General features: G+C 40.3%; 1 protein-coding gene across 2 annotated transcripts in view; it reads left to right on the top strand.

Annotated features, from left to right (window-relative positions):
- LOC112541889 (adhesion G protein-coupled receptor E3-like) overlaps positions 1-15,233 on the top strand; it is a 29,879-nt gene extending 14,646 nt beyond the window's left edge. Inside the window, exons 8-18 of one of the 2 annotated variants that reach the window (XM_088154079.1) lie at positions 890-1,067; positions 2,343-2,465; positions 2,708-2,904; positions 3,398-3,556; positions 4,267-4,461; positions 5,173-5,408; positions 5,579-5,639; positions 6,118-6,209; positions 6,375-6,543; positions 12,080-12,172; positions 13,170-15,233. In XM_088154079.1, coding sequence (XP_088010205.1) covers positions 890-1,067; positions 2,343-2,465; positions 2,708-2,904; positions 3,398-3,556; positions 4,267-4,461; positions 5,173-5,408; positions 5,579-5,639; positions 6,118-6,209; positions 6,375-6,543; positions 12,080-12,172; positions 13,170-13,232 — 1,566 coding nt within the window. In that variant the 3' untranslated portion in view covers positions 13,233-15,233. The remainder of the gene's footprint in view (positions 1-889; positions 1,068-2,342; positions 2,466-2,707; positions 2,905-3,397; positions 3,557-4,266; positions 4,462-5,172; positions 5,409-5,578; positions 5,640-6,117; positions 6,210-6,374; positions 6,544-12,079; positions 12,173-13,169) is intronic. The other variant, XM_088154080.1, reaches the window with a different exon arrangement.
- The last annotated feature ends 12,725 nt before the right edge of the window (positions 15,234-27,958 follow it).

Here is a 27,958-nt window from a genome sequence, read left to right on the forward strand (position 1 = left end):
GGAATCCACAAAAAAGATTTAAAACATTGAGAAGAGTTTGAGCCAGTGTTCCAATATCTGAGGGTTATTAAAAATACAGGGAAACAGTGTAAAATGAAGTTAGGAGTTTCCTTTTTAAAACCAGCTGTGAAACTGATGTGATGACTATGTTATTTTTTCACTTAAAAAAGTGAACAGGTGAGACATATATATCTCTAAACATAAACACAGGCTGGGTTCCAAGATTAATTTCAACTTTGATTTTTGGAATGAGCCACAGGGGCTGCAGTCATTCAGACTACCTTTGGGCTATGAACAGTGCATGAACTCAGCCATATGACCCTCTAACAGTGTAAGATCCAAGTTGAAGTTTTTTGTGCGTCTTCCACAACAGCCTGAGAAGAGCTTCCTTAATGAAATGCTTAGGTAAAACCTTTAAAGCCCTATATGGCATGGGACCAAGTTATTTGTGGGTCCATGTCTCCCTAAAGACATGGCCCCATCGATCGAATAGGCTGGGCACACTCCCAGTCCCTTCCCTTAAATGTTGCCACCTAGGAAGTATACCTTTTCCATGGCACCCCTGCCCTTGTAACCTTCTGAAAAGCACTTAAGACCTGACTCTTCCCCCAAGTGCTGGGATAGGGTGAGATTGGCATGGGAGGAGTGTGTTCTGGCTCGCATTGGAAAGTTTAGCTGTGGCAACAGGTCTTTCTGGTTTTAATGATTTTATTTTTTTGTACATAGATATTGTTTTATTTTTGGATTGTGAGCCACCCGGAGTTTGGTTCAAGATGGGAAGTTATGTAAATGTTTTAAATAACATAAAAATAATAAAATAAAATAAAATAAAATAAATCAGTGAGATTTGCATGCTTTAGAGGTCTATTTGTTTCTTGTAATACTGCAGGGCTTGGTGAATTCCTTTGAAAATATTTTTAACAACCATTCCCTAAGGGATATCGAAGAAAAGAAACAAATTTTAAAAAATTTGCCCTTGGTTATAGAGGATATAAGTTCAGTTGCACTATCAACAGCTCTTGCATCTCCAGAAAGGCAACCCCAGACTGTGGTTCAAAACTCCATAGGTAAGGAAAAGAAAGAGGGCCTTCTTTCTCTTTCAAGAAAAAGAGAAAGGCATCTGCCTTGAGGTTTTATAAGTGAAATTCCTTGCCCAGAGTCTCCTTTCATTCATCAACCTGTTAGCATATCTTCCTGTTGTGATGTCATTGTAAATTGAAAGTTACAATTCTGACTTCTTTAGCCTGGATATTAGCGATCAGGACTATTTTCAATTTATTCATCTAATTTATTAATTAAATTGATCTCCCGTCTTTCTATGAAACATTCAAAGTAGTTTTCACTGATTAAAGATATAAGTTACAAAACATAAAAACAAAAAGAATACTAGTAAAATCAGAAGTAAAATTAAAATCAGTATCACTGCAATCAGTATGGTTAATGAGAATGCCCTTTTTCACAAATAAACCCATTGGATGGGAAAAGCTCAGACTCCCATGACATATGTATCAGCCTGGGACCCAGAAAAATAGTAGAAGTTGGAAGGCAGATGATCACTTCTTTTGGTATTTAATGCTCTTTGGAGAAATTATTCCTTGATATTAATACCTCATGGATCATAGCCAGGTAAGATCCAAAAAAAAAAAAAAGCTCGTTAAGCAGTCCCATATACTTTTTCCATGACACAGCACGTTCTATCCAGGGACTGAGCAATCAGCTAGCAGAACAGAAATAATGGAGGATTCAGTAATGTAAAAATAAAATTAAAGCAGAGATATGATAGTCTCATTCTTTATCTGTAGACTTATGCAACTATTTGAGGTACAGCAGTTTGCAAATTAAGCTGCTCATAACCAGATCAAAGTTGCAACTGAACTTCAGGTCCATCCTAGTTTTTGTATATGGATCGATTCTGGGCATTCAAGTGTTGTAATCAACACAGGTAGATGTACCTTTTTGTTAAGTGATTTATTATTAAGGAAAAGGTGTGATGTTACTTCGGTGGAAAGCCTTGACAAAGAAAAACTAAATACTCTTTCTTCATTACTTCAGTGTTAGTATCATTTCTTGTTTGGCTTTGTTTTATGACAGAAAAGCAGAATCAATGTTTGATTGAACAAGTACTGTATATGAAATCCCACAAACCACATTTTATTGGTAGAGCTGGGAAAATAATGCTTTCAGGAACAGAACATTTACTCAAAGAAAGTGCTGTTATTAAGAATTTTGTTTCACTCTATTATGAGATGTGGTTCTGGTTTAACAGGACCTTCTGGTAAAAACAAAAATGACTAGCATTCATTAGACCCATCCAGGAACTCAGCATTTCTTTGTCATTCCAGTGATCCAAACAAATCTCATCAGTCCAGAATCCTTTGCAAACAATGAAACCCTCACGTTAGAAGCTCAAGGAGACCAAATGGTCATTCACCCCAGAGGACTGATTGCCACGAGAAAAATAACAGGTATTTCTCTTTCATATCTTGCTTGGTTTATTGAAAGAGTAGATCAAAATCTATTTTTACAATCTGGTTTACTACTCCCTCCCTGTCAGCTGCAACCCAAGATTTTTGAGTTGCAGAGGCTTGGATCATACTGGTTTGGAGTAGGGAAGTTGCAATCCAACACATCTGGAAAGCAACCATATACTGTATACTTTCACCAGCTTTTTTTTTTCTCCTCCCTGATCTTCCTTTTGCCTCTTCAGATCCAGTTGCTGTGGCTTTTACATCATACAGTGGGCTGGAATCACTCCTAGAAGAAGCTGTACTGCAGAATGAAACTTTACTGGAGAATGAAATGCTGATGAATGTTCATGTGAATTCTAGGCTGGTAAGCGCTTCCGCCAGTAGCAAGCCAAGGAACATTTCTATCCCAGTCAACCTCACTTTTCAGCACCTCAAGGTATGTACATGAAGTCTACCTGGAAAACATCAAGCCTCTTTTTCTATCATCTTATGAACGCATAGTAAGAAAAAAAGCAGAATATCCAGAAAAATGTAGAGTTGAAGAAATGTCCTCAGCAGACCTTCTTATTGTCATCCCAGCAATATAAATCAGGAGTCTGATAGCACCTTTTCACACTAACAACTTGTATAAAAAGGAATATGTTTCTGTGAGCTGCAGCTCATGAAAGCTTATCCTTTCAATAATATTTGTTAGTTGGAAAAAAGTCCTTCCAGAATCTTTTTGATTTTTTGCCACCATAGACTAACATGAGTCACCTCCTACAATGTCTCCTGGCCTATAAGTTCTATGATGTATACAATGTTCCTTTTGCTTGCATTACAGTGCTTAGCTGCTTAATGTTCAATAATCCTGGATCTGTGCAGTAGAGGATAACGAAAACATGTAGACTTTCTCCATACCTCCTGTCAACCCTACTTCTCTCTTGCAGAATAAACTTGCCCAGGAAAAAGTTCTCTGTGTCTGCTGGAACTCTGGTGCCTTGTCCCGTCATGGTTGCCAACAGCTCTTTTCTAACACCACTCATTCAGAATGCAGCTGTCAGTATCTGTCCAACTTTGCTCTGCTGATGGCCACAACTCATAAACAAGTGTGTAAAATCTGAAAACATCTCAGAACCACAGTGTAGTAAATAACATGCCTGAAATCAATGTTATTTTTTCTTACTTACTCAAATGTTCACTCTTTTGTCCTGCTGTTGTCACACCAAATAACGTTTCATCATTGAAGCTGAGACCGAGAAACATTCCTGTACTTGAAATACTGCAGCGTTTTCCATAATTGTTCATGGCCCATTCTTCTCAAACATAGGAAAGTAAACTAAGAAATGCTTGTATCCCTCAAGATTTAAAGATACTGAACACTTCATTTCCAATCCCAACACAATGAAAACAGTGGAGTCCTTGGTGCTCTCTGAGCTTGGTTGCTTGATTGCAGACATTTCATTAACCAACTAGGTAACATCATCACTGTTATTTGATAATGATGTTACCTAGTCATTAGCACAGCACTAGTAACTAGTCACACTACTTAGTCACTAGCACAGTGCTAGCACTGATGATGTTACCTAGTTCGGTAAGGAAGCATCTGCAATCAAACAACCAAACTCAGAGAGGACCAAGGACTCCACAGGTCAACCCTAAATTAATATACCCTCTTCTATTGGTACAGTGCAAGCAGTCAGTTGATAGATAGCTTTTATATATAAGTCAGATCTATCGTCTAGATGAAATGTAAAGATAACTTCTTAATCAAAAGGCAATTCATATGATGCTGAGAACAGCTGTCTTCTATTTACAGGGAGATCTAATCCTCACCATTATTAGCTACCTTGGGTTGTCCATCTCAGTCATCTGTCTCTTCCTGTGTATTGTCACATTTCTCTTCTGCCGCTCCAGTCAGAACAGCAGCACCTTCATCCACCTACAACTGAGCTTCTGCCTGTTTTTTGCTGACCTCCTCTTCATAGCTGGAATAGATAAAACATACAACAAGGTATTTCAGAACATGGAAGAATGTGTGATATTCTGCTCACCAGAGAGATAACCACATCTGAGTATGCTTCCTACTCAGTTTAGACTGAAGCCTTCGTTTTTCTTTAGACTGACTGAATTGAGTCAGTTTTCTTTGCAAGCCCAATTCCTTCCCAAATTCTCTTGAGGAAATTCTACAGAATGTCTTAGATTTGATCATGATATACACCTAGCTAAAAAGAACGGAATGCACATTTCTTTCTACCTTTCATCTATACCTGAAATGAGTTGTCTAAACAGCACATTTGTGGGAGTCATAATTACTGTATGCGTACATCTGAGGAGAAGGTAAATTACTGCAGCTCTCTATTCTGATCATTCAAGGAACAGTAGAGGTCTACCGGACATATCAGTGCCAAAACCTTTGATACTACCTAAAAGACCATTATCAGTCCTGTCCCAACTTCTGATAATAGCAAAAGGCAAAGTTAGGGATTTCTAGCAAGTCTGGTTTGATTGCACAGCAGTTAGCTTTTATAATGTTTTCATATCTGAAATGAAAGAGGGGTTACTCTGCACAGATTTTTCCTATTAGAGCTGTTGAATCTCAGAGAGATATGAATTGTTCTATTTCTCTGCTTTTTGTAGCCCATTCTCGATTTTCATTCAAAGCCATCAATTCAAGAATCAGATGTTGATATGGAAATAAAATGGCATTTTATTTTTGATTCAGATCCTGTGTTCGGTCATAGCTGGAATGCTGAAGTATCTCTTCTTGGCCTGCTTTGTCTGGATGTTCTTGGAAGCTGTCAATCTCTACCTCATTGTCAGAAACCTGAAAGTTGCAAATTACAGTGGGGCCAGCAAGTATATGAAGATATCTATGTACCTTTGTGGTTATGGGCTTCCTGTCCTGATCGTAGCCATTTCTGCAGGAATTAATCCTGGAGCCTTTGGGACACAATATCAGTAAGTCTCAGCATATGGTTAAAAGCCACTTCCCCCAGTCTGGTGCCACCTAGACATAAACTACACGAACATAATTGCTAGTACTGCTCAGGGAGCACAACTTTGTACCCTGTACTGAAGCGTTTGAATGTTTGTCTAAAGTTCTCCTGGTGATATTTCTTTCTCTTTAGCTGCTGGCTTAACCCAGATTTTATCTGGAGCTTCATGGGACCTGTCTGTGCGCTAATTGTGGTGAGCAAATATTGTCTCTGATTCTTTAACAGTAGAGAAATGAAAGAATTTTATAACATTTTTTTCTGAGATGAGAAAATGAGAACCTGATATCAATGTCGCTAAATTGGATACGTACATCAGTTTAAAATAATGCAGAAAAATCAGTTCTTTCTGCTACACAAAGGGAATTCATCAATTTCCATATTTTGCAAACAGCTGGAATTTTATAGTGTAGGAAGAACTGTTGGGGGAGAGAAATAAAGAATGAAGTAGAGAGGGGGGAAAAAACATTTTGAATCAAGATGCAGACATTTCATTTTTTGCTGTCATCTGTAACTAAAAGATCTACTCACTTAAATCCATCAACTACCAATGTATATGATCTAAAACTAACTTTCATTTTCTTTCCTTCAGCTTATCTAGTCTTAGAACATTATCTGTTTGTTGTTGTTGTTACAATATTTATCTGAGAAGACTTGTTTCCTCCCCCTCAAAGGTCAACCTAGTGTTTTTCTGTCTTATTCTGAAGAATTTGCATGAAAAACTGGCCTCTCTCAATTCAGAGATATCTTCAGTCAGAAATACCAGGTAAGATCTACCACACAGCATTAAATATAGGAGTTCAGTTCAGTATGATGCTGGTAATTTTAAAAAATCTTCTTCAAAATTTTTTTTAAAAATTCTAGATGATATATTTAACACGATATAGGAAGAGCATTGGCAAGTTGTGTTAACCTCTTGGTGTTGTTGCAGGTCACTGATATTTAAGGCCATAGCCCATGTGTTCATCCTGGGTGTGACTTGGTGTTTTGGCCTCTTTCAACATGGCATTTTGCAGGACGTTATGGCATACCTGTTCACCATCACCAACAGCGTGCAAGGAATCTTCATCTTCCTGGTACACTGCTTACTCAACCAAAAGGTGATGTATATAAAAAGAAAGTTCTGCTCTTTGAGCCAACAGGATGATCTGGGAATTTAGGTTGCAACAGGAACTCTTATAGTCCAAATTTTTAAGACTGGCTTCAGGATTTTGTGAGTTTCTGGCACAGAAATGATCTGTGTACTTCTCCACCAGTTTCTCTCTTATGCCAACAACAAAATAAGACAAACAAACAAACAAAAAATCAAGGTGGGGGGGCTTTAATAAGCAACAGCAATATCATTCACTGATTGATACAGGGAGGGATGGAGGATCTGTTTGCTTCCCTTTTGGATCTGAGGCCCATAGAGTAATTTCATTCATTTTCACCTGAAAAATTCATGGAAGATTTGCTGCTAAATATCAAGGGGCTTTAGAGGCTGCAAGATTGGTTTTGCAGGCTTTTCAATGATTTAATGCAACATGTAAACTACACACACACACACACACACACACACTCCTACAGGTAGTCCCCGACTTACAACCATTTATTCAGCGACTGTTCCAAGTTACAATGGTGCTGAACAAAGGGACTTATGACTTGTACCCAAAATTATGGTTGTTGCAGTGTTCCTGCAGTCTCGTGATCAAAATTTGGGTGCCTGGCAGCCCACCCACAATTACAACCATAGAGGTGCTTCAACTCTCCCCCACCCACCTATCTCATCCCCCATCTATGCCCTTTTATTTATTATTTATTTATTTATTAAATTTATATGCTACCCATCTCCCCCAGAGGGTGACTTTGGGTGGCTCACAGTTAAAATCAAACATTAAAAACAGTAATATAAATATCTATATTAAATTAGCTAAAAAAATAATACTAAATAAAAAGACTATATGCAATTCAAGACGATGGGGGGGGGGCAGAATCGATTATCCCACCAGCCAATTCCAACAATGCGAGCCTCCATCAGGCCCCCAGGCCATCTGGCATAACCAAGATTTCACACTCTTCCGGAAGGCCATGAGAGTCAGGATGGACCACACTTCAGGTGGTAAGTTATTCCACAGGATGGGGGCCACAGCAGAAAAGGCCCTCTTCCTAGATCCTGCCAGCCAAAATTCCTTGACTGGTGGGGTCTGCAACATGCCCCTTCTGCCCTGAGTGGGGCAGACTGATATAACCAGGGTAAGACGGCTCCTCAGATAACCTGGTCCTGTGCTATGAAGGGCTTTAAAGGTAATAATCAACACTTTGAATTGGACCCAGAAGCAAACCGGCAACCAATGCAGCTCATGTAACAGAGGTGTTATATGTGGCCCCCTGGGGGCATTCAGAACTCCACACCACTGCATTTTGTGCCAACTATAGCTTCTGGATACTCTTCAAGAGTAGCCCCATGTAGAGCATATTGTAGTAATCCAACTGGGAGGTGACCAGGGCATGAATGACCACACAGAGGGCCTCCCGATCCAGGAAGAGGCATAATTGATGCATAACATAAAGTTGTGCAAAGGCCCTCCTAGCCATGACTGCCACCTGCTCTTCAAACAGGAGTGGTGAGTCTAAGATTATGCACCGGGTCTGTCTGGGGTAGTGCAACCCCATCCAGAACCAAGGATGATAAGCTCCTAGACCTTGAGGCTCCCCATACCCACAGCCACTCTGTCTTACCAGGGTTCAGTTGAAGCCTGTTGTCCCCCATCCAGGCCCCTACAGCCTCCAGGCACAGCAAAAGGGTAGCCACAGAATCACTTAAGTCACCTAGGATGGAGATATATAGTTGAGTATCATCAGCATACTGATGATACCTCATCCCATGGTGCTGGATGAGCTACCCCATGGTTTCATGTAGATGTTAAATAGGAGCAGCAAGAGCACCAAACCCTGAACACCCGACAAAGTAGAGGCCGCGGGTTGGACCTCTCACTCCCTATTAACACCGATTGGGAAGGAGCTGAACCAGCATAGAACTGTACCTCCCAGGCCCAACTCCTACAGCTGACCCAAAAGGATACCACGATCAATAGTACTGAAAGCTGCCGAGAGGTCAGGAAGAGCAAGGATGGGCACACTACCCCATCCCGCTTTTGCCAGAGATCATCTAAAAGTGCGACCAATTATGTTTCTGTCCCATAACCGGGCCTGAAACCTGACTGATAGGGGTCCAGATAATCCATTTCCTCCAGGATCCTTTGAAACTGTCACACGACCACCTTTTCCACCCGCTTTCCTTAAAAGGGAAGTTGGGAAACTGGATGAAAATTGTCCAGAACGGTGGGATCTAGGAACAGTTTCTTGAGGAGCGGGTGGACCAAGGCCTCCTTAAAAGGCTTCGGGAACCCCCCTCCTGCATGGATGAATTGACCACTGCCTGGACCCACCCCAATGTCACCTCCCTGGTGGCTTTAACCAACCAGGAGGGACAAGGATCTAAAGTACAGGTAGCCACACTAACAGCCCCGAGGACCCTGTCCACTTGCTCAGGTCCAACAGGATCAAACCATTCCCAGATAACCAGGTAAGTCTGCTCCCCAGGCATCTCCACTGGACTGCATCATGCTTGGCCTCCAACTTGGAACAGATCCAAACAATTTTATCCATCAGGTGTTCAGCAAATTCCTCTGCATTGCCCTGTGGGTCCTTCAAGCCCTCCTTACCCAGGAGGGACTGGGTAACCCTGAACAGGGCTGCCAGGTGACATTATGCAGATGCAATAAGAGCAGAGAAATAATGGCATTTTGCCGTCCTTACCGCCACAAGGTAGGCCTTAATAGCGGGTCTAACCTGTGTTCAGTCAACCAGGAAAACTTTGTTTTCCACCAGTGGCGTTCTAGACATCTCCTGGCCCTTTTCAGCACCCTTAACTCCTCTGTAAACTACGGGGAGTGCCAGGGGCAATGGACCAAGAGAAGATGCATAGGCACGATCCTATCTAAGGCCCCAGTCACCTCCTTATTCCAGGCTGCAGCCAGGGCCTCCACTGGACCACGCAGCAAGGCCTCAAGAACAATCCCTAGCTCCCTTTGGAACCCATGCAGGTCCATCAGTCTCCAGGGGTGGACCATTCAAATAGGTCCTGCCTCCCTGCAGTGGGGGGCAGCATAAGAGAATCTCAAGGCCACCAGGGAGTGGTCTGATCATGACAAAGGGGACAATGCCAAATCCCCCACCAGATTACATTGCCACTGCTCTGGCAAGAAAACCATGTCCAGAGTGTGACGACTGTCCTGAGTCAGGCCATGGATGACTGGGGATAGGCCCACAGCCGCCATGGTGGCCATGAACTCCTGAGCCACTTCCAAAGCCAACCCCAGGGACAGCAGGTTAAAGTCCCCCAGGACCATGAGCCTCGGGAACTCCAGTGCCAATCCTGAGATGGCCTCCAGCAGCTCAGGCAGGGAGGTTGCTATACAGCAGGGAGGCTGGTACAGAAGCAACACTCCCAACTGATCTTGTGTGCCCAACCTCAGGAACAGGGTCTCACATCCAGCAACTTGTGGAGCAGAGCCCCTGAAAGCCAATAGAGATTCCCAGATGACAACTACCACACCCCCTACCCTGGGGACTTGGCTGGTGCCAAACCTTAAATCTGGCTGGACACATTTCCGAAAGGGAGATACCCCCTTCTGGTGTCAGCCAGGTCTTGGTAATGGATGCCAGGTCAGCTTGCTCCTCCCCAGCAAGGTCATGAATAAGGGGGGGCCTTATTGTTAACCGACCTGGCATTGATCAGCAGCAGCCAAAAGCCCAGGCCTCTGTAGGTCTGCTGACCAGGGTTTGGGCTTGAGTGCAGAGGGCCAGAACACACCACTGGTATAACACATCGGGGGCGCCTTCCCCTGAAACAGCCTGCCCTCTGGCTCCCATCATAACATCCCATGCCTGTCACCGCTTGAATACCCTTACCCGACCTGAATCGCCCAAGGTGATCTTCCACCCACCCTCCTGGCCTCCAGCCTAAGGGGCCTGCCATCTCATAAGCCATTCAGCACAAGGGGGAATGGGGGGGTATGGGCCCCTGTGGCACTTCAGCTACCTGGTCTCAGTGCCAACAGGGGCTTATTCACCCCAAATCCCCCTTTCCTTACCACACTCCCTCTCTCAGCCGGTCTCTCTCTCTAGCTGGTGAGAGGAGGGCCACATCCACTCCTTTTGCCCACTGGCTGCCCTGCAGTCGCGGACCCAGCTGACTTTCAGCATATTCTCGTTCCTGCTGCTGACAAGGTGTGTTCGGCCTGGCTGCTGGGCTGGGCTGGGGCAGGGCTTCACACTGCGAAGGAAAAAAAAAAGCCAAAAACAGCTCCTTTGTAAAGAGCTCCTGGGCAGGGTGGGGCTTCACTGTCCCCCCCCCAAAAAAACAGCCAAAAGAGCCAAAGGCAAAGGGGCTTTTTGGCACGCCACAGCTCAGGGGCTGCTTTTGGCTTTTTTTGGTTCTTTTCTGCAGCATGAAGCCCAGTCCCAGCCTGGCCCAGCAGCCAGGCCAGGCACACCTTAACAGCAGCGGGAGCAAGAAGACGCTGAAGGTCAGCTGGGTGGCAGAGCGCAGGGTGGCAGGAGTCTCGGAGTGCAGAGTCGCGAGGGCGACTGTGGCTGGGACTGGCCTGTGGTGGCTGCGATAGCCCAGGGTGTGGCAAGTAGCCCCAGAGCCATGCGGTTCTGGGGCTGCTTGCTGCCCCACAGGGCAAGGTGGAGGACGGCTAAAAGGGCAGAGATGTAGGGGAGATAGGCCTGTGGGGGGAATTGGAGGCAGTCCCTTATTTTACTCAGGATTGAGGCTGGGAGGGACCATGCCTGGAACAGCTTGGATTGGGGTGGGTACTTGCTTAACAACCCTCAATTCTCAGTTAACAACAGCAACGGGGAGTGCCAGAATTGCAGTTGCTAAGCGATGCGGTCATGTGACACCTCACTTTAGCTTAGTGATGGAAATTCTGGTCCCAGTTGTGGTTGTAAATTGACATGCTATTTAGCTGATCATTACAAGTAGTACAAATATTCTCTAGTGTCTATGGAATCTGGTAGAGATTGCAGATAAACTAGGAAAGGAAGCTTACTAAACAAAATAAAGTTGGTTTTAACATGAACATTTCCCCTCTTTAGTTTAGCATCTTCCCCACTGACTACCCACCATTATACAATCAGAAATTACTGGAGTTTCAGTAGCAAAAATTGTGATGATCTTTACATTTATTTTAGAACATTTTTCAGGCTTGGAAAGGAGCAAAGGAAATAGAAAATGTATAATATGTCTCCCTGCACCCATACACAGCAGCTTAATCCCAACCAGAGCTCTGTGGATTAATTTTATTAATTTGGTTACTAGTTTGTACATATAATGAGTAGGAGGTGAAGGGCTAAAGACTGAGCCAAAAAGTGATAGAATAAGATAGACTGAAAATAGGTTTTTATAAAAAGGCAGTAAGGAAAATAAATTTGAAGATGATCAGTATACTTACTGAAACACTCAATAATGAATAAGAACATCTGCTAAATGTTAACCCACTTTTCATCCTTAAAAACAATTCCCAAAGCAGGTCCAATTGCATAGCAGATCATTCTTCTGAGTGACCTTGTATTTTGGATCTTCAGGTGAGAGAAGCTTACTGGCGTTGGATTTGCTGTATCAAAGACATCAAACCTCCTGTTTCTGAAATGACTGTGACCTCCATCAGTAATCCTTTGGTAAGACAGATGCGAAACTGATAGATTTGATCAAACTTGCCGTGATATGGGTAACGTGCCTCTGCAGCCCAATATGGGCAGCATATGTATGTCCGGGGCATCAGTAGATTCATTTTTCCAACCCATTCAATTCTCACAATGCAAACACTATCTATCCAGAAACAGCAGGCAATGGAAGAAACCTGGGTTATCTTGGAGTGACTACAAACATGCCTGAAATACCAGTTCTGGGTCTTCTCTTCCACTTTTGGTGCTGTGCCCGAAGAATTCAGAAATACAGGCAGTCCTCATTTAGCGATCACAATTGGTAACAGCAACTCAGTCCTTAAGCAAAGAGGTCACTAAGGGAAACCACGACTGTGCTTTTGATCTTACTTCAGCCCTTCTTTGCTTTACAGACCTGCAAAGGTTGCAAATGTAAGGATTAGTTGCAAAGTTACTTTTTCAAACAGTCACAAAAAGGAGGCAGTCACTAAATGAGGGCTACCTATAGAAAAAAAGAAAGAACTGAACCAATCCATTAGCTAAAATATTTCCTGCCTTTGATCCAAATATTTTAGAGAGCTGGTATTTCATGAAAAGTCCTGTAAGGGGTGCATTCATATATTTGCAGATGAAAGCCTGCGTAGTTCTACAAAGTCCTAATTTTTAAGTAAAAATTGATCTTTTTCCTGTCTGCCCTCAAAATCCTGTCATTTCACTTAAAAGCTGAAAGCATCTAAGCAGGTTGTTAGAAGCGGAGACCATTGCTAGAATATTATGTTAAAAACAAGAAGGCCCCCGTCCTCTATGGCTGAGTTCCCACAACCTTAATACTCCGTCTTTATTTGGGTATACTATGTTATATAAAGATAGGATTTGTGTTTTCTTTACTTTAATTTTCTCTGTAAGCTTTAGCCCAGTCTTTGTTTACTATTGTGTACTGCTGCCACATTTTGCTCATGGCCTAAAGCAAACTTTGAGGGTTTTCTTTCTTCCCCTCCCCCCCCCCCCCCAGGCAAATGCATCAAGTGCTAATGCAGTGGATAACCAGAAGGTGGGATGGGCAGAAGAACCCTAGCACAGTGTCTCTCCTTTGGACTCTTTGTTGAGTTTGAAGAAAACTGAAGAAAATTGGAATATATTCAGCCATTTTTTAACTCTTTCTTTTCTTGTTGATATCTGGAGCCCCACTGGCTCCAGAATATAGTAAGGCACTTTTTTTTCAACCCACTCCCTGTTCTAACCCACTTAACCAGGAATGTGGTGGTTAAAGAAAATATACAGGGGGCAGCTCCCCTGCTTGCCACTAGCTAGAATATGACTACTTGAACCTATCCAGTGGGGAGCCAACCGTCTTTCCAAGCAATTGGGTCAACTACTCTTAATGAGAAGAAGGAAGTTTTCTCACAACATTCCACTGGAATTTGCCTTTCTGTAACTTATAGATGCATGATTCCTTTCTCCATGCTCTGGGAAAAGAGAGAAGAGGTCTTCACCTCCTTCTTTGTGGAATCCTTGCAGGGATTTAAAGAGTCCTAGAATAACCCTCCGTTTTCTCTTCTCACTGCTAAAAAGTCCCAGTTCCTTCCACCTCTCTTCTTAGGATTTTGGTTCCTGACTCATAATCATCCTCATTGCCCTTCTGTGACCCTGCTCCATTTATTTTGAATCATTCCTGAATGTGGTGCCCCAAACTGGACACAGCGTTTCAGGTGGGGTCTGACCAAAGCAGAATAAAGTGGAATGATTACTTCCTGTGATTTGAGAATCATGATGCAATTTAAAATTGCATTTGTCTCATGCAGCAGCCATTTCACACTGCAAAATCACATTGATCTTTTTCATAAGTATCATTACCAAGCCACTCTCCTCCATCCTATTCTGCCCATTTGATCATTCAAATGCATCTTGATTATTCTCTTTTTAAACATGCGAATAAATGCGTTCAGTACAAAAAAGTGAAGACAACATTTCATACAATCAAAGTCTTAATTGTTGATTGAAACCCTATTGAATATATTTTCCAAAGGGGAAGTCCACAAGTATCTTCTTAGCTTCATATGAGTCATGTTAAACATTCCTCAGTAAATCTCACTGGAAATATTTATAGTACAGAATTTCTTTCCTGTGTAATCTATCATGTTTTCATGAACTAACCTTGAATAACATCCATAGGTATCACTACATTTTGCTAAAATTGCACTGCAAAAGTTATCTTTTTTCTAGATTGTATCAGTGGAGTTGTAAGTAAGTTAATACATGTTGCATTACTTAAAATGCATTATAAATTACTTTTTACTTTTAATTTTCATAGGAAGTTTTTGATAAAATTGGTACTATCATCCAATAATTTTTCACAATGAATCCCGTTTATTTCCATATTTCCTAAGGCATATAAGTTGATGCATCATTATAAACTGATTCAACTCCATTTGTTAACTGCCAAATCCATTACCTGGCATTGAATTTAAGCTAATTAGTAGAATATAAAAGTATGGGAAATTGCTTTGACTAAAAAATTAACAACAAAGAGCTTTGATTACTCTATAATGAAGGATGAATTTAGATCTTTTTCATATATCATCTATATTATCAGTATTTTTTTTAATAGATTGTCTTCTTGTGTATTAATATCATTGTGTATAGAATATTGAATAAAATGGTTTTACTTCTCAGCTAGATAAATAGATAAATTATGTTCTGCAAATCATTCAAAGAGGTACTTCACTTGTGAAAACAGTGTAAACACAGTGTCATTCCTTGAACCATCAAGATGACTACATTTTCCTCAAGATTTGACTCCTTCCCATGTTATTGGTATGCACAGAACACTCTTATGCCATGATTTTCTTGGTTTTTGCAAGGATCATTACATTGCTTAAGGCATTGTCAAAAATGAAGTGCCTCTTTGTGTGATTTGTACTCTCCATAAGTAAAATTTAAAAATTTTGCTCTGGGTTTTGTCCTTGATTTTCTTTTTTTAACTAATTGTTTTAATATTTGTTTTGCTCTATAGTAAGAATAAATATGTAAAATGTATTAAGTAGTTGAACTTAATTAATACTTTCACTGGCTGATATTTAATATATTTATTATTTACTTCATTCCTCTCCTTTTTAAGGCATTTATAAATGATCAATAAAAAAAGGTGATTTTTTTACATTTGTGTGTTTGTGTATTTGCTTTGTATATCACTTTGTAATCAAAAAGGACTCCAAGCAGTTAACTAAAAAAAAAAAAAAGCTATGGTCCCAAGCTCATTAACACCATAATGCATCACCCATGTGAATTTGTGGTATTTTAAATATTGGTCACACTTAAATACTTCACTGGGTATTTGTGGTTATCTTTATCAGCCGCAAACATTACTCGATTTTATTGTCAAGTCATTTTGTAGAACTGCCTCAAATTATAATGCCAGCTGTGGAATAAATAGAAAGATCATGGTGCCCAAAGTAATTTGGATTGATTGAGGCTAATATAAATCCCAGTTGGCTGCTAATTAGCTAGGGAGAGAGATTTGAGATTCTGGTTTTGATATACCAAACAATTTAGGGAAAGGATTATTATCAGAATATCCTCACATTTATAGATCTGGTCAGTCACTGAGATGACCAGGAAGCTTTGCTACATGTTCTGAGAAGCCTGTGCAAAGTTGGGTTTGAAGGATCAGTTGGGAATTCTGCTATTGTACTGGATTCCTGCTATTGCACAGCAGGCTCCCTGCCTGCTCTGCTCAAGGCTGTCTCTGGGCTGGTGGTGGAGTTCCCCAGACTTATGATTCAGGGGGACTTCAATCTGCCATCCTTGGGGGAGGACTTGGAGACAGCACAGGAGCTCATGGGCACCATGAGAATCATAGACCTGACCCAGCTTATTGTTAAGTACAAGAAATGGAAAGGCAGAACATTTTATACAGTTAGAATCTTAATTGTTGATTAAAACCCTTTTGAATATATTTTTCAAAAAATGTGTCCAGAAGTACTTTTTGAGTTTCATATGAATCGTGTTAATTTCTCCCCAATATTCAACAGACCCCAACCCTTAGGAAAGTTGTTAAGCTGGGTGTTCCCCAGGGGCCAGCTGAGTGGAGTCCCCTTTTGGTCATTTTGTTATAGTGCTTAATCATATTTTTATATTTTGTATCATATATTTATATATTGTATGTTTTAATGTGATATGGTTTTATTTTATTTTATTTTATTTGTCAAATTTATATGGCCACCCATCTCACACAAAGTAACTCTGGGTGGCATACAATAAAACCAGCAATTAAAACATTCTACAGAACCAATTAAAACAATGGACACAGATAAAACAAGACCATGAGAGGGGAAATATTACATATAATACAGCCAGTCCCCTTTTTTGTTTGTTTATTGTTTGTTTTTTTGTTGTTGTATGCCACCCAGAATCACATTGTTTGAGTTGGGCAGCCATATACATCTAGTTAATACATAACTACATTAGTTTTGCTGGCATACAATTTTCTCAAAAAAACCATAGTCAATTCAAGTGCTGACGTTTCTGATGAGGTAATTCTGTTCTGTCCAGAGTGCCTTGGATTGTTCTCCATGTCACGCCAGCCCTTTTAATCTATTTCACGCCTAGTATCAACCCCCCTATTCATATAATGGCTGTAACTACTCACCTCACAGCCACATATGTTCTAATAACCTCTGATGCTTACCAAGCCCGAGTGCAACCTGAGCCAGAGAGATCCCTGGGACCTACAGATCCCACCTCAGGAACGTTCAGAAACCAGATATCTAGGGAATTCTCCATTGGAACATGTGATCTCCAGACATCAGCAGGCTATTACAGCAGCTGAAAAACACAATTTCTTATCATGCCTCATCATTCTGCAACCAGGATCTTCATTTACATTTCTATTGTATGTGAGTGAATCCCTTTAACTTGTCCTTGCTTTTCTGGACAAAAAGGGATTTTGGAATGATATGAGTTAAGCTGCCAATTAAATGGGTTTCAGATATTTTCATCTAAGGAGATCAATTTTTCACAAAGTAAATGACTTATAGGCAGTGCTCACCGCTTGGTGAAATCTCTTTTGATTTAGAGTTGTTTTAAAATGAAGATCCAACTTGGAAGCAGAAAAATACATGAGCTGGACAGAAAGATTTGTTAGTACAGTAGAACAGCAAGGAACAAAATATGTAGCTTCTTTCCTGTCCTCCTTCCCATGGATGCTCCAAATTCACCCAGCATAACACCTTTGTGGATGGGGAAGCTTTGGATTCAGCATAAATTCAGTATTTTGCCTCTAAGTAGCTGAATCGTCCAATGTGCAAAGCCTGGCTAAACTGATCTTGGGCAGGCTAAATTCATGCCAAATACAAATATTTCCCAGCCTGGACAAGGTGAAAGGTATTTTTTAGAGTTGTCTTGCATTCATTGAATACCACTAACCACTCTATTTTTTTCTTGCATTGTTCCTAGTGTAAATGGGGCCTGAATGTGGTATAACTTAGTTCTTCTCTTGCCTCTTCTCTCCCTTATTTTTTGCCTTTCCTGGTCATATGTATTTTGTTCTGGTGGCAGGAAGTGATTTCGACTAGCAGAATTTACCAACATCCCCTTTCCAGACAGCGCTTTTGCAGTTTGGATCAGCTATAGTACCTGTTCCAATCACAAATTTTAAAAAAGATTTCTTCTAGTCTTTTTTTTTTTTTAATATTTTTTTATTTTTACAACAAACACAAAACATACATGAACAAACAAAAACATAGAAAGGCATAAAAAAAGCATCTTCCATTTTATACCGTGTGTCAACCAGTTACCAACTCGTTGGTGCCCCTTTCATAATCTTAAATTCTCATATCATCTATTCAAAATATACTTGTATACTTATCAATTAACAATTATTAATCATTCATAGCTAATCTATAGAATCATTTATTACAAGAAATTTTAACTTTCAATAGGATTAGTAATACATTTTCATCTATCGATTATATGTGTATATATATAATAATTAATATCAAATTTCTATTATAAAATTTCCTAATCCATTACATTACTATATTTTCTGTGTCATATAAAATTACTTATCTTCTTACTCTAATTTCAAATCTCAATTTAACTCATCCCTGCACATTCCATAATTTTCAATAACTTCCTCCTGCATAAGTACTTTTTAATTTTTCCAATTCTTAAAAGTTACAGTTCTAACCAGTATCAGTTACAATATCAGTTACAGTTCTAACCGGGTTACAGTTCTAACCAGATTCTTCACTACATGTTTCAACAAAAATGTCTCTAGTTTAAAATCTATATGTTACTATATTCAACCATGTATAAATTTTAGTCTAATCTCTTGAAACATTTACAAATACAATTTTTAACTATATATCTCAGATTTATACTTTATTCCAGCGCTTGCATAATTTTGAGTTCACCCTTTTCATTCAATATCCCAAAATATCTAGCTGTTTATTCCTTTTTCTATATTATTGGATAAGAGAAAGCAATAATAAATGTCCTTTCAAACATTCTGCTTTTTGAAGCTTCTGTCAGTTCCATCATTGTTGTATTCCCCTCGTTTTTTCTTTAAACATCTGAAGTAGTTTCTTTCAATATTGTTTTACTTCTTCTTTTTGTGCATTCTCTTAGTACGATTTTCCATTATAATCTTGTATAATCTTTTTCTCACCCTCAGTGCCAAGAACAAGTCTGTCCCTCTTCATTTACCAGTTGATTAACCCTTTTAATTCTCAGTTTATAAGCCTCACAATAATTCTGTTTAATGTTTCTGATTTCTTGTACTATTTCTTCCTTTTCCATTGATCCCGTTTTATGTTTAATTAAGTCCATTTTAGCTTTAATATCTTTTTTTCTTTTTTTTGCGGGAATTTCTGCAGCTCTTCTTCCAGTTTTTTATAGTCATCCTCAATAGTTTAAAGATCTTTTTCTGCATTGTGTTTCTCGTATAGTTTATTATCTTGATAAACCTTCATTGAGTCAAAGGATTCTTTATCTTTGTTCTTGCCAAAAATAAGAAAAAAAAAAGCAAGAGGAGAAAAAAAAAAAAGAAGAGGAGGGAAAAGACTAAGTCTCTTTAAAAAAAATCCAACTGAGGGGGGAATGGAGAGCAAAGCAGAGCTTCTAGCAGAAAGAAGAGCTACTGCCACTAATCAGGGCTCTTGTGACTAGCTCAAACTTTCCATCTTGATATTTTCAAAATCGCTTTCAACTCCACTTTCTTGTTTATAGTTACGGATGGCACCTGTATAAACATGCACATCCCACTATCTTTTTAGAAAGCCCAGGGTCCTTGAGCATGCGTCACAATAGAAGAAAAAAAGCACTATGTCGAGCCTCTAGATGGCAGCGCAACTTTCTTTCATTTACTTTCTCTTAACTCCACTTTCCCCATTTCAAAATCAAAAAGTATAAGTTTCTTATAACAATAAAGAAATCTTAGTCAAAAAAAGGCTTAAGATAAAGAGTTATTGAGTATTAAAAAGAAAAAGCCAATCCAGTTAAAAATATATATTTTTAAGAGAAAAACATCTTGCCAGTTCCACTAAAAAGGGAAAGTTGAAAAGAAAAAAAATTTCCCCCCCTTTTTTATAAGGCTCAATCTCGCCGCTTAATCCACTTTTCTTCACTTTTAAAAATCTCTTTAAGTTACTTAAGGTGTTCTCTAAGAATAGTTGAATAGTAAAAGTCCATCTCACCCAGTTGACACCCCTCTCTTCCTTCTTCCTTTGGAGCTGTCCCGGCTTTCGCAGCCATTTTGGCTGCCTCTCCTCCGCCGGCTTCAAGAGCTTCTCCCGGGATCAATCTGGGACTTGCGGCGTCCCTGAGATCCGCGGGACGCGCCCTTTGCGATCGCCATCTCTACGGGACGGCTTAGGTCCATCGGGACCGTCCGGGGGAGGAGATATCGGCTGCGATCCTGGGAGCCCAGGATCGCCCGCCATATCGCCGCGACGCCAGCTCCGCCCTCCAAGATTTCTTCTAGTCTTTAATCTATGATCTATGGGTTGTAATATGAACTAGGTCAACTGTGTTTTGTCAAATGATTTAACGCAACTTGTAAACTAAATCTCAGATTCAAACACAGTAGAGCAAGAGAAGTAGGAAGTTGTGTTGAAGGCCTCTAACTCCACAATAGGGATTAACTCTAAGTTTTCTGGTCTCATGAAAAGGTACAGGTAGTCTGTGAATTATGTTGTTTTGTTCATTGACTGTTCAAAGTTACGACAATGCTGAAAAAATGGGCTTATGGTTAGTCCTCGAAGTTCTGGCCGTTGCTGTACCCCACGGTCACATGATAAAAATTCAGGCATTTACAACCACTCCCCCTGCCACTGCCCCCCTGCTGCCACCCCCAGCTAACCTTCATTCTCTTCTTTGCCTGGGTAGAGGCGGGAGTCCAAGGCAAGGAGGCTGGCAGGTGAGAACTACTGCTGGGGTGGTGGGTGCTGTGGGCAGGCCCTAGGAAGCGTGAGGCTTGAGGCAACACAGGGCTTGCTATGCTGTAGGGCTTGCCATGGTGCTGGGGTTTGCAGCTGGCCAGCGCTGCTGGGGCTTGAGGCCAGCGCCAAGGCTTGAGGCTGGCACTGGTGTTTGAGGCTGGCTGCCTCTGCTGGAGCTTGCTGCAGCACTGGGGCTTGAGGCTGACTGGCGCAGGGCTTGCTGTGGTGCGAGACTTGAGGTGGCACTTCAGCCTGCACTGGGTCTCAAGTAGCAGACCAGGGGAAGCAGCAGTGGGCTGAGACTGCTGAAGGCTGCCACTGCCAAGGAATGCTGCCTCAAGCCCTGTGCTGTGGCAAGCCCCGCACTGCCTAGTACCTGTCTACAGCACACACCTCCCAGCCCATAGCTCTCACCCACTGGTCTGCTTGTCGGGATTCCTGCCTATTCCCATGTCGCGATCAGGTGAAATCCTCCCTTAACAACATGCGTGGTCCCAAGGTTATGATGGCAACCAGGACTGTCAGGATTCCTGTTGCTAAGCGATGTGGTAATGGGACTAGCACTTTACAACCACATCCCCTGTAGAATTAAACTGATGCTCCTTTCTATACAAATGTATCAAAGTTAACTAAGTGATTTTTTAAATACGGTGCTGAGAAAGTCGGAATTACATGGTTACAGGTAGCCCTTGGGTTATGATGGCAATTGGGACTGGGATTGTTGTCGCTAAGCGATGCAGTCATAAAGTGCAACATCATGTGACTGCATTGCTTAGCGTCAACAATCCCAGCAGTCCTGGTTGACATCGTAACCCCAGGATATGCGGGTCATTAAGCGGGAAGAGGTGGGAATCCCAGATAAGAAATGTGGGGGTGCTGTGGGGGGGGTGAGGGAGGCCAGTGGATGCCTTGGGAGGGCCACACACAGGTGTGGGGAGGCTGGGGGAGGCCTTGGGAAGGCCAACAGAGGCTGCATGTAGCTCCGGGGGGGCTTTGGGAGGGCTGGTAGAGGCCACATATAGGCAAGGAGGTGCTGTGGGTGGGAGAAAAAAGTGGCAGGAGCAACTTACTGAAGTGACTTGCAACCTTCCCTACTGGCTTCCCCATTGACTTTGCTTGTGGGAAGCCAGTAGGGAAGTTTGCAAATGGCAATCACATGACCATGGCTTGCTGTGATGTCACAATCGTGAGCTGGGAACCCGGGCACCTGGATTATGATCACATGACTGCAAGGATGCTGTAACAACTGGAACTTTGAGGACCAGTCGTATGTCCATTTTTTCAGCACCACCATAACTCTGAACAGTCACTGAACGAATGGACATAAGCTGAGGACTACCTGTGAATACCTTATATAGATGTTTCTGGTATAAAAATAATTATGTTTGATTCTTAGAATTAGTAGAATGTGTTAAACCATTGGATAGTTTTTGATTTGTAGTGTGCTTTCCCTCAATTTACAAGTCTGCTATGAGAACCTTTTTTATTCTTAACCATTTCATCAATTGGATACATCTGCAGATGTTGTCTCTGACCACTAGAGGCCAATATAATCTTAGTCAATACAGTTTACTAATGTAAAGAACAATTACTATAATTATGAAAGGGAGCATCAACAAAAACTAGAGTTTCTTAAAGTAATAATGACACTTTCAAATTCTCTAGGTTGCTTCCTCAGAAGAGAACTGACAAAAAAAAAGTAGGAAGCAAAACAACAGTTGGATGGAATGTGCATTTTTCATGAATAACAGTCTCCAAACCTACCTTATGTAACAACCTGGACACTGGATACAAGGATAATGGCACACAGAGTTAATTATATTAAACTTAACTAGGTGCAAAAGATTTACAGTTGTCTTAGGGGCTACTGGGACAAGCAAAACATGAAAGTGAATAACAATTCAGAGTCACCTCTGTCACTGAGTCAAGAACACATCTGGAAAAGAGAGAGGCAAGGAGAGATACAGACGGTAGTTCTTTCATTAGAAAATCTCAAAATTAATGTACTTGCTAAAGAGCCAATAAAAACCAAAGTGAGGGACATGGTGTACTTCACCACACTCCCCAAATAAAAGCATCATCATTAAATTGCAGATCATTTCCTCCTGTGATAGAAGCTGATCTGTGTTCAAGCTATATTTCCTTCTCAAATCTGCAGATAGATGACAAAAGCGTATGAAGTTTTGTAGCAGAGGAAAGTATGGAATGATCCTATAAAATGGCTGCCATGGTAGACATGACCAGTCACAAACCCGTTTCCTAGAAAAGAAACTGGAAGGGCTAAAGGAAATACAACTTGCCCAAGAGTTCGGCAAGAGTTGAGCAAGTAATTACTATGCAGATGAGAGCTTCCGAGTTACAAAACAAAACCATTTTTTTCTGAAGTAATGGTGCCTGACTGCATACTTTTGCCCACCCATTCCTCAGAAGGCAAATGGTGATGCTCAGAGGACTTACACAAACACATAGACACAAGACTTCAGGCAAAACACGCACATATGTATCTCATGTACAGCCCCATGCAAAATGCAGAAATTACTTATGCAACAAAAAGAGCAAAACAAAGCTCACCCACATCTAATGTACTGTATGTGCAACACACACACACACAACGTCAAATATCCACACCAATCACAGCTGCAAAACACATCTCACTCTAAAGCAAGCAACCATCTAACATGCATACACATTAAAATAAAACCAGTAAAACACACTTCAGGGAAAGCTTTACAGGGTTACATTGCTGACCTTTTCCTCATTAAGTTTGTCTTAGTTATAAGGGACTGGATCTCTGTTAGCTCAAGTCAATTTCATTCTGCCTTTGTTAAAGCAAGTACAGTGGTACCTCGGTTCACGAACTTAATTTGTTCTGCGACTCTGGTCGCAACCTGAATTGGTCGCAACCCGAATCAAATTTTCCCATAAGGTTCAATGTAAATACGGTTAATCCGTTCTGAGCCATATGTATTTTTTTTTTTAAACCACAAAAATATGAAACAAAATACAGTACGAAGAGAGAGAACGCTAACCTTGCTCGACACGACTTCTGGAGTGGAGGACAGGAAGGCGGGTGGGGAGGCGGTTATTGCTTGGAGGGAGAGTCCCCCTCCCTACAGGAAGCCACGACCATGTGTCACGGGAGGGAAAATGGCCGCGGATCCTGTTCGTCACCCGATCCGGCGTTCGCAAACGGAAGCAAAATTTTGCGAACAGTGCTGTTCGTGACCCGAATTGGTCGTGAACAGAAGTGTTCGTGACCTGAGGTACCACTATAGTTTTTCTTTCCTTCTGGTAAGGCTTTGTTCTGGGAAGGTAATAGTTTCCTTAGGTATGTTGGGATTATGTAAATGGGGGAACTGGACCTGGTCTCTGCCACATCCACAGGGGCAAAGGGAGATGTCCTAAAAATAAATCCTCTTTTTATTTCAACCATAACACCATAAAGGTATAAATACTACAAAACCTATTATGGGGCGCAGCAGTATTTCCACTGCGGAAGCCATCGTCCCCTAAGCCCCAACCAAGAAATATGCCTAGACAATGTGGGGTAACTTATCTTTGACCAGCAAACTCAACTCTAAAGAAACTTCTATCCTTGACTGCAAATGTCTATATGAAGCAATTTTGCTTTATGGATTATTCAGTACAGTTGTATTTCTTGAATACTGTATATTGATGGTGGATGCTATTACCACACAGAGATTGTTCTTTGTAATTGGCATACAATCTGGCTAGGGCATATGCTGAGTTCCATAAGGAACTTCCAACCTCTATTATTATTATGGTTGGTCGCACAGTCAGCAAGATGTTTAGACTGGATTTGGCATTTTTATCCACCTATCAAGCCTTCCCAAGGACCTGGGGTAGGCAGATGTTGTTATTTGATAGTGTTAAAGGTATTGTTGCAGGATGTAAGCTGTTCCAAGTAAAGCTGCCTTTTGCAATTGACTGATGGTGATTTTTGTCAATGCCGATGGTATTCACATGGTGCTCCAGATGTTTTGGAATTGCACCCAAGGCACCTATTACTGTTGGTACTATCTTTGCTTTCTTTTGCCACAGTCATTCTACTTCTTTGCAGGTTCTTGTATTTTGTGATTTTCACAGACTATTACTTTGTCTGTTTTGCTGGAGAGATTGTTGTCTCCAGTATTGCAATGTTCACTATCCAGACTTTTTTGTCTTTCTTATCCACAATTGTTAAGTCTGGGGCGTTATGTGGTAGGGTGCTTGTCTTTTTGAATTCTAAAGTCTCAGAGCACTTTAGCTTCTTAATTTTCTATTACTTTGTTTTGTGGTCCCACCAGTTCTTGCTTGCAGACAAATGGCATTTCTTGCAGCTATTCTTATGCACTATTGTTGCTATTTGTCATGCCATTGTTTGTAGTCAGTCTGTGCGATCCTGAAACACACTGGTATCTTCTCATGTAACACACAAGCTTAGTACACCTACTAAAATTACATACATAGTGTACATAGTGCAGATTCCCTCTCTAGTTTCTCTATTTCAAAAGCATTAAGTAGGAATATTACGAACAACTCAGTGTTTCTTTACCTTAGAGAATCACTGCTACATACGTACAACTTTGAATAACATGGAGCAGTTTGACTCATTTATTTCTGAGCGGGGACTTAAGACCAAGTACCCCTATGATTTAGGGATGAAGTTCAGTCATCAGAAATGTTGTTTCATGAGAACTTCCCAAGGAATGTTTTTTTAAAAAATAGATACTGGATTTTTTTTTTCTTGAGTTGAGGGCCATTCAATTCACAAGATTTGGTCATGTTCCTTTGTGGTTTGTTTTTTGTTTCAAGTAATTACATATGTTAACACAAGTTTGGGGGAAAATTTAATTGTTAAAAAGGTAAAGATGATGCTGAACTATACTCCAGAAATGTGGAATTTGACATTTCATGAAGAACTTTGGCTCTGTTGAATCCTGGGATTGGCTAAAAGAATAATTCCATATAGGTCGAAAGAAAACAATACTCCAGATGTCAAAAAGTCTGGATTCAAGACATGGTCCTTTGTTAGTTTTTGAAATCTGTATATACTGTAGACATGAGAATGTAGAACAGTATGTTTCTTTATGGTGTAGGTTTAATAATATGTCAAAGGACTGAACTACATGTATATTAATATCTTTTTATAAGTTTTATTTATGATAGATAGATAGATAGTATCATCATCAGCTGTATTGCATTTATTATTGTTTGATAAATTTATACCATATATATATATGTGTGTGTGTGTGTGTGTATAAACAAACAAACAAACAAACATATGCTGAATAAAAAAGCAGGGTTTTTTTTAGTGAGTGTTTATATATCTCCCCCTGATTTTAGGAAGTGTATATTAATTCAATGTAATGTTTACAGCACTTTTTAGTTCTTTTATTCTTTAAATCTGACAGACATAAAATCAGTTATTTATTGATGCCCACAAACTGTAGCCAGAGGGAGAAAAGGAGGAAGAAAGAGATGTTTTATATTGCCACTCTGACCAAGTCAATCTCTCATACTGCACCTCTGTTTTGTTAATTTTAATCTGTAATATGATAGTACAACTTAATATTTTAAAATCTGATTCACTATTTTCAGATGTTATAGTGTTATGTTCTACCAAAATATTCTGACTATATTACTATTATTATTATCTTTATTATGTTCTCTCAGCACAGTGAAATATTTCCATTGTTGTTGTTGTTATACAAGTTTAGAATATGTTTTATATGAAATTCAGGTTATATTCACATTCAATTTTGGGGTAAGAAAGACTTTTCCATGCATATATGAAATCAGTATGACATTTTAATATAGTGATCATAGTATACAAGTTAGTTTTCCAATTGTGAAATGGTAATCTGCTTCATGAATCATTTAGCCTAAGATTTCAACAATCCCTATTTTCAATGTAAGTGGTAGATTTTTATTTATTGTAATGATGATAACAAATGCTCCAAATCAGCCATGATACCAGACAAATTACAAGCCCTGGTTTATGACAAAGCAATCTAGGTTTTTGAGAAGTTATTTCAGCAAGAAATATATTGTACTTTAAAGACAATTATAGTATTGAGTATACTATTATAATTCCATTTCATTTATTCTAGGTATTAGATTGGCAATGGTCTATGCAGACAAAAAAGGTAGAATTTATTTATCTTCTCAGAAATAGTATAAAGAGATGATACTAAACACTGGCTGCCCTATATTTTGCATGTCAGTTAAGTTCATTTTTTGCAATGAACTACAGTTTCTGTCATGTTGTCTACCTATAGGGCTCAGACTGGACAGCTGTGAAGGCCTTTGTTAAAATTAGAGGCAGAGGCCAGTTCAGAAAATTGTCTTAAGGACAAAGCTTACAAAGGCTGGGAACAGAAAGGGCCCATGAAATTGCACATGCTTTGACCAGGAATCTGTTCATAACAGGTAGAGCTGTCTACCTCTAGTCAGACAGTCAAGTCTGACAGTGGAAAGAGAACTCAGGGAGACAGAATACTTCTGTGCATATACTTCTTTGCACAGATACTCAGGTTAGGTTTGTCAAATTGAGTACATTTACTATCTGCTTCTAATTGGGTGGGGTTAATTGTTTGCTCTTCCAGTTCTTTGTTTTGTGATATCTGATTTTCTTTATCTTCCTTATGCTTATACTTTTTTCTCCCTGGGTTATTCCAAGATGTTCTTAATTGTTCACTCTTTTTGCATTTAGTCTCAATGATTTGCCACAGTTTATTTGGCTTGAATTTCTTGAATGAGATGTTGAAAAGAAAATATTTTTTTGGATAAGAAAAGACCTTTATTTCAGCTCTGAAGCAAGTCTTAAATATAAGATACTCTTTTGGATAAGAAAACCCTTCACTAACTAGTTTTTGAAAATTCTTTTTTTTTTCTTTTTGTATGAAGAAAAGCTCCTTCATCTATTTTTTTAAATTATAGGAGTAATCAGTAAATTAACCCATTAGCTTTAATCACTCTCAGACTCCCCCAAAAGTTTCTGTTAATAAAAAACCATCCAAATCCAACCTTCAGACTGCACTGAACGTTGGGGTATCTCATGTACAGCTTAATCCCAACAGCTCCATCTTGAGAAGTCATGGAGTAAAAAGCCTCCCACTGAAGTAAAACACACCCATTTGCAGTGTGTCCATGGGGAGCAGAGCTCACCCAGCTGGCCAGTGTGTATTCTCTTGTACCCTGTCTCCTTTTCCCAAATGGCCAGCCTTTGCATGTATAAGACTTGGTTTAATCTTGTGCACCAGCCTGTTTTTGTGCCATTTTAACAGGAAAGGAGGAGCTTCCACTGTCACTGCATAGAATTCCTCCCTAGTTGTTCCCCCACATTTGGAGCTAACAATCC

The sequence above is a fragment of the Python bivittatus genome, unplaced genomic scaffold, assembly GCF_059951505.1.
Source record: "Python bivittatus isolate LINGU-HERP-01145 unplaced genomic scaffold, Pbiv_v1 ctg000700_np1212, whole genome shotgun sequence".
NCBI lineage: Eukaryota > Metazoa > Chordata > Lepidosauria > Squamata > Pythonidae > Python > Python bivittatus.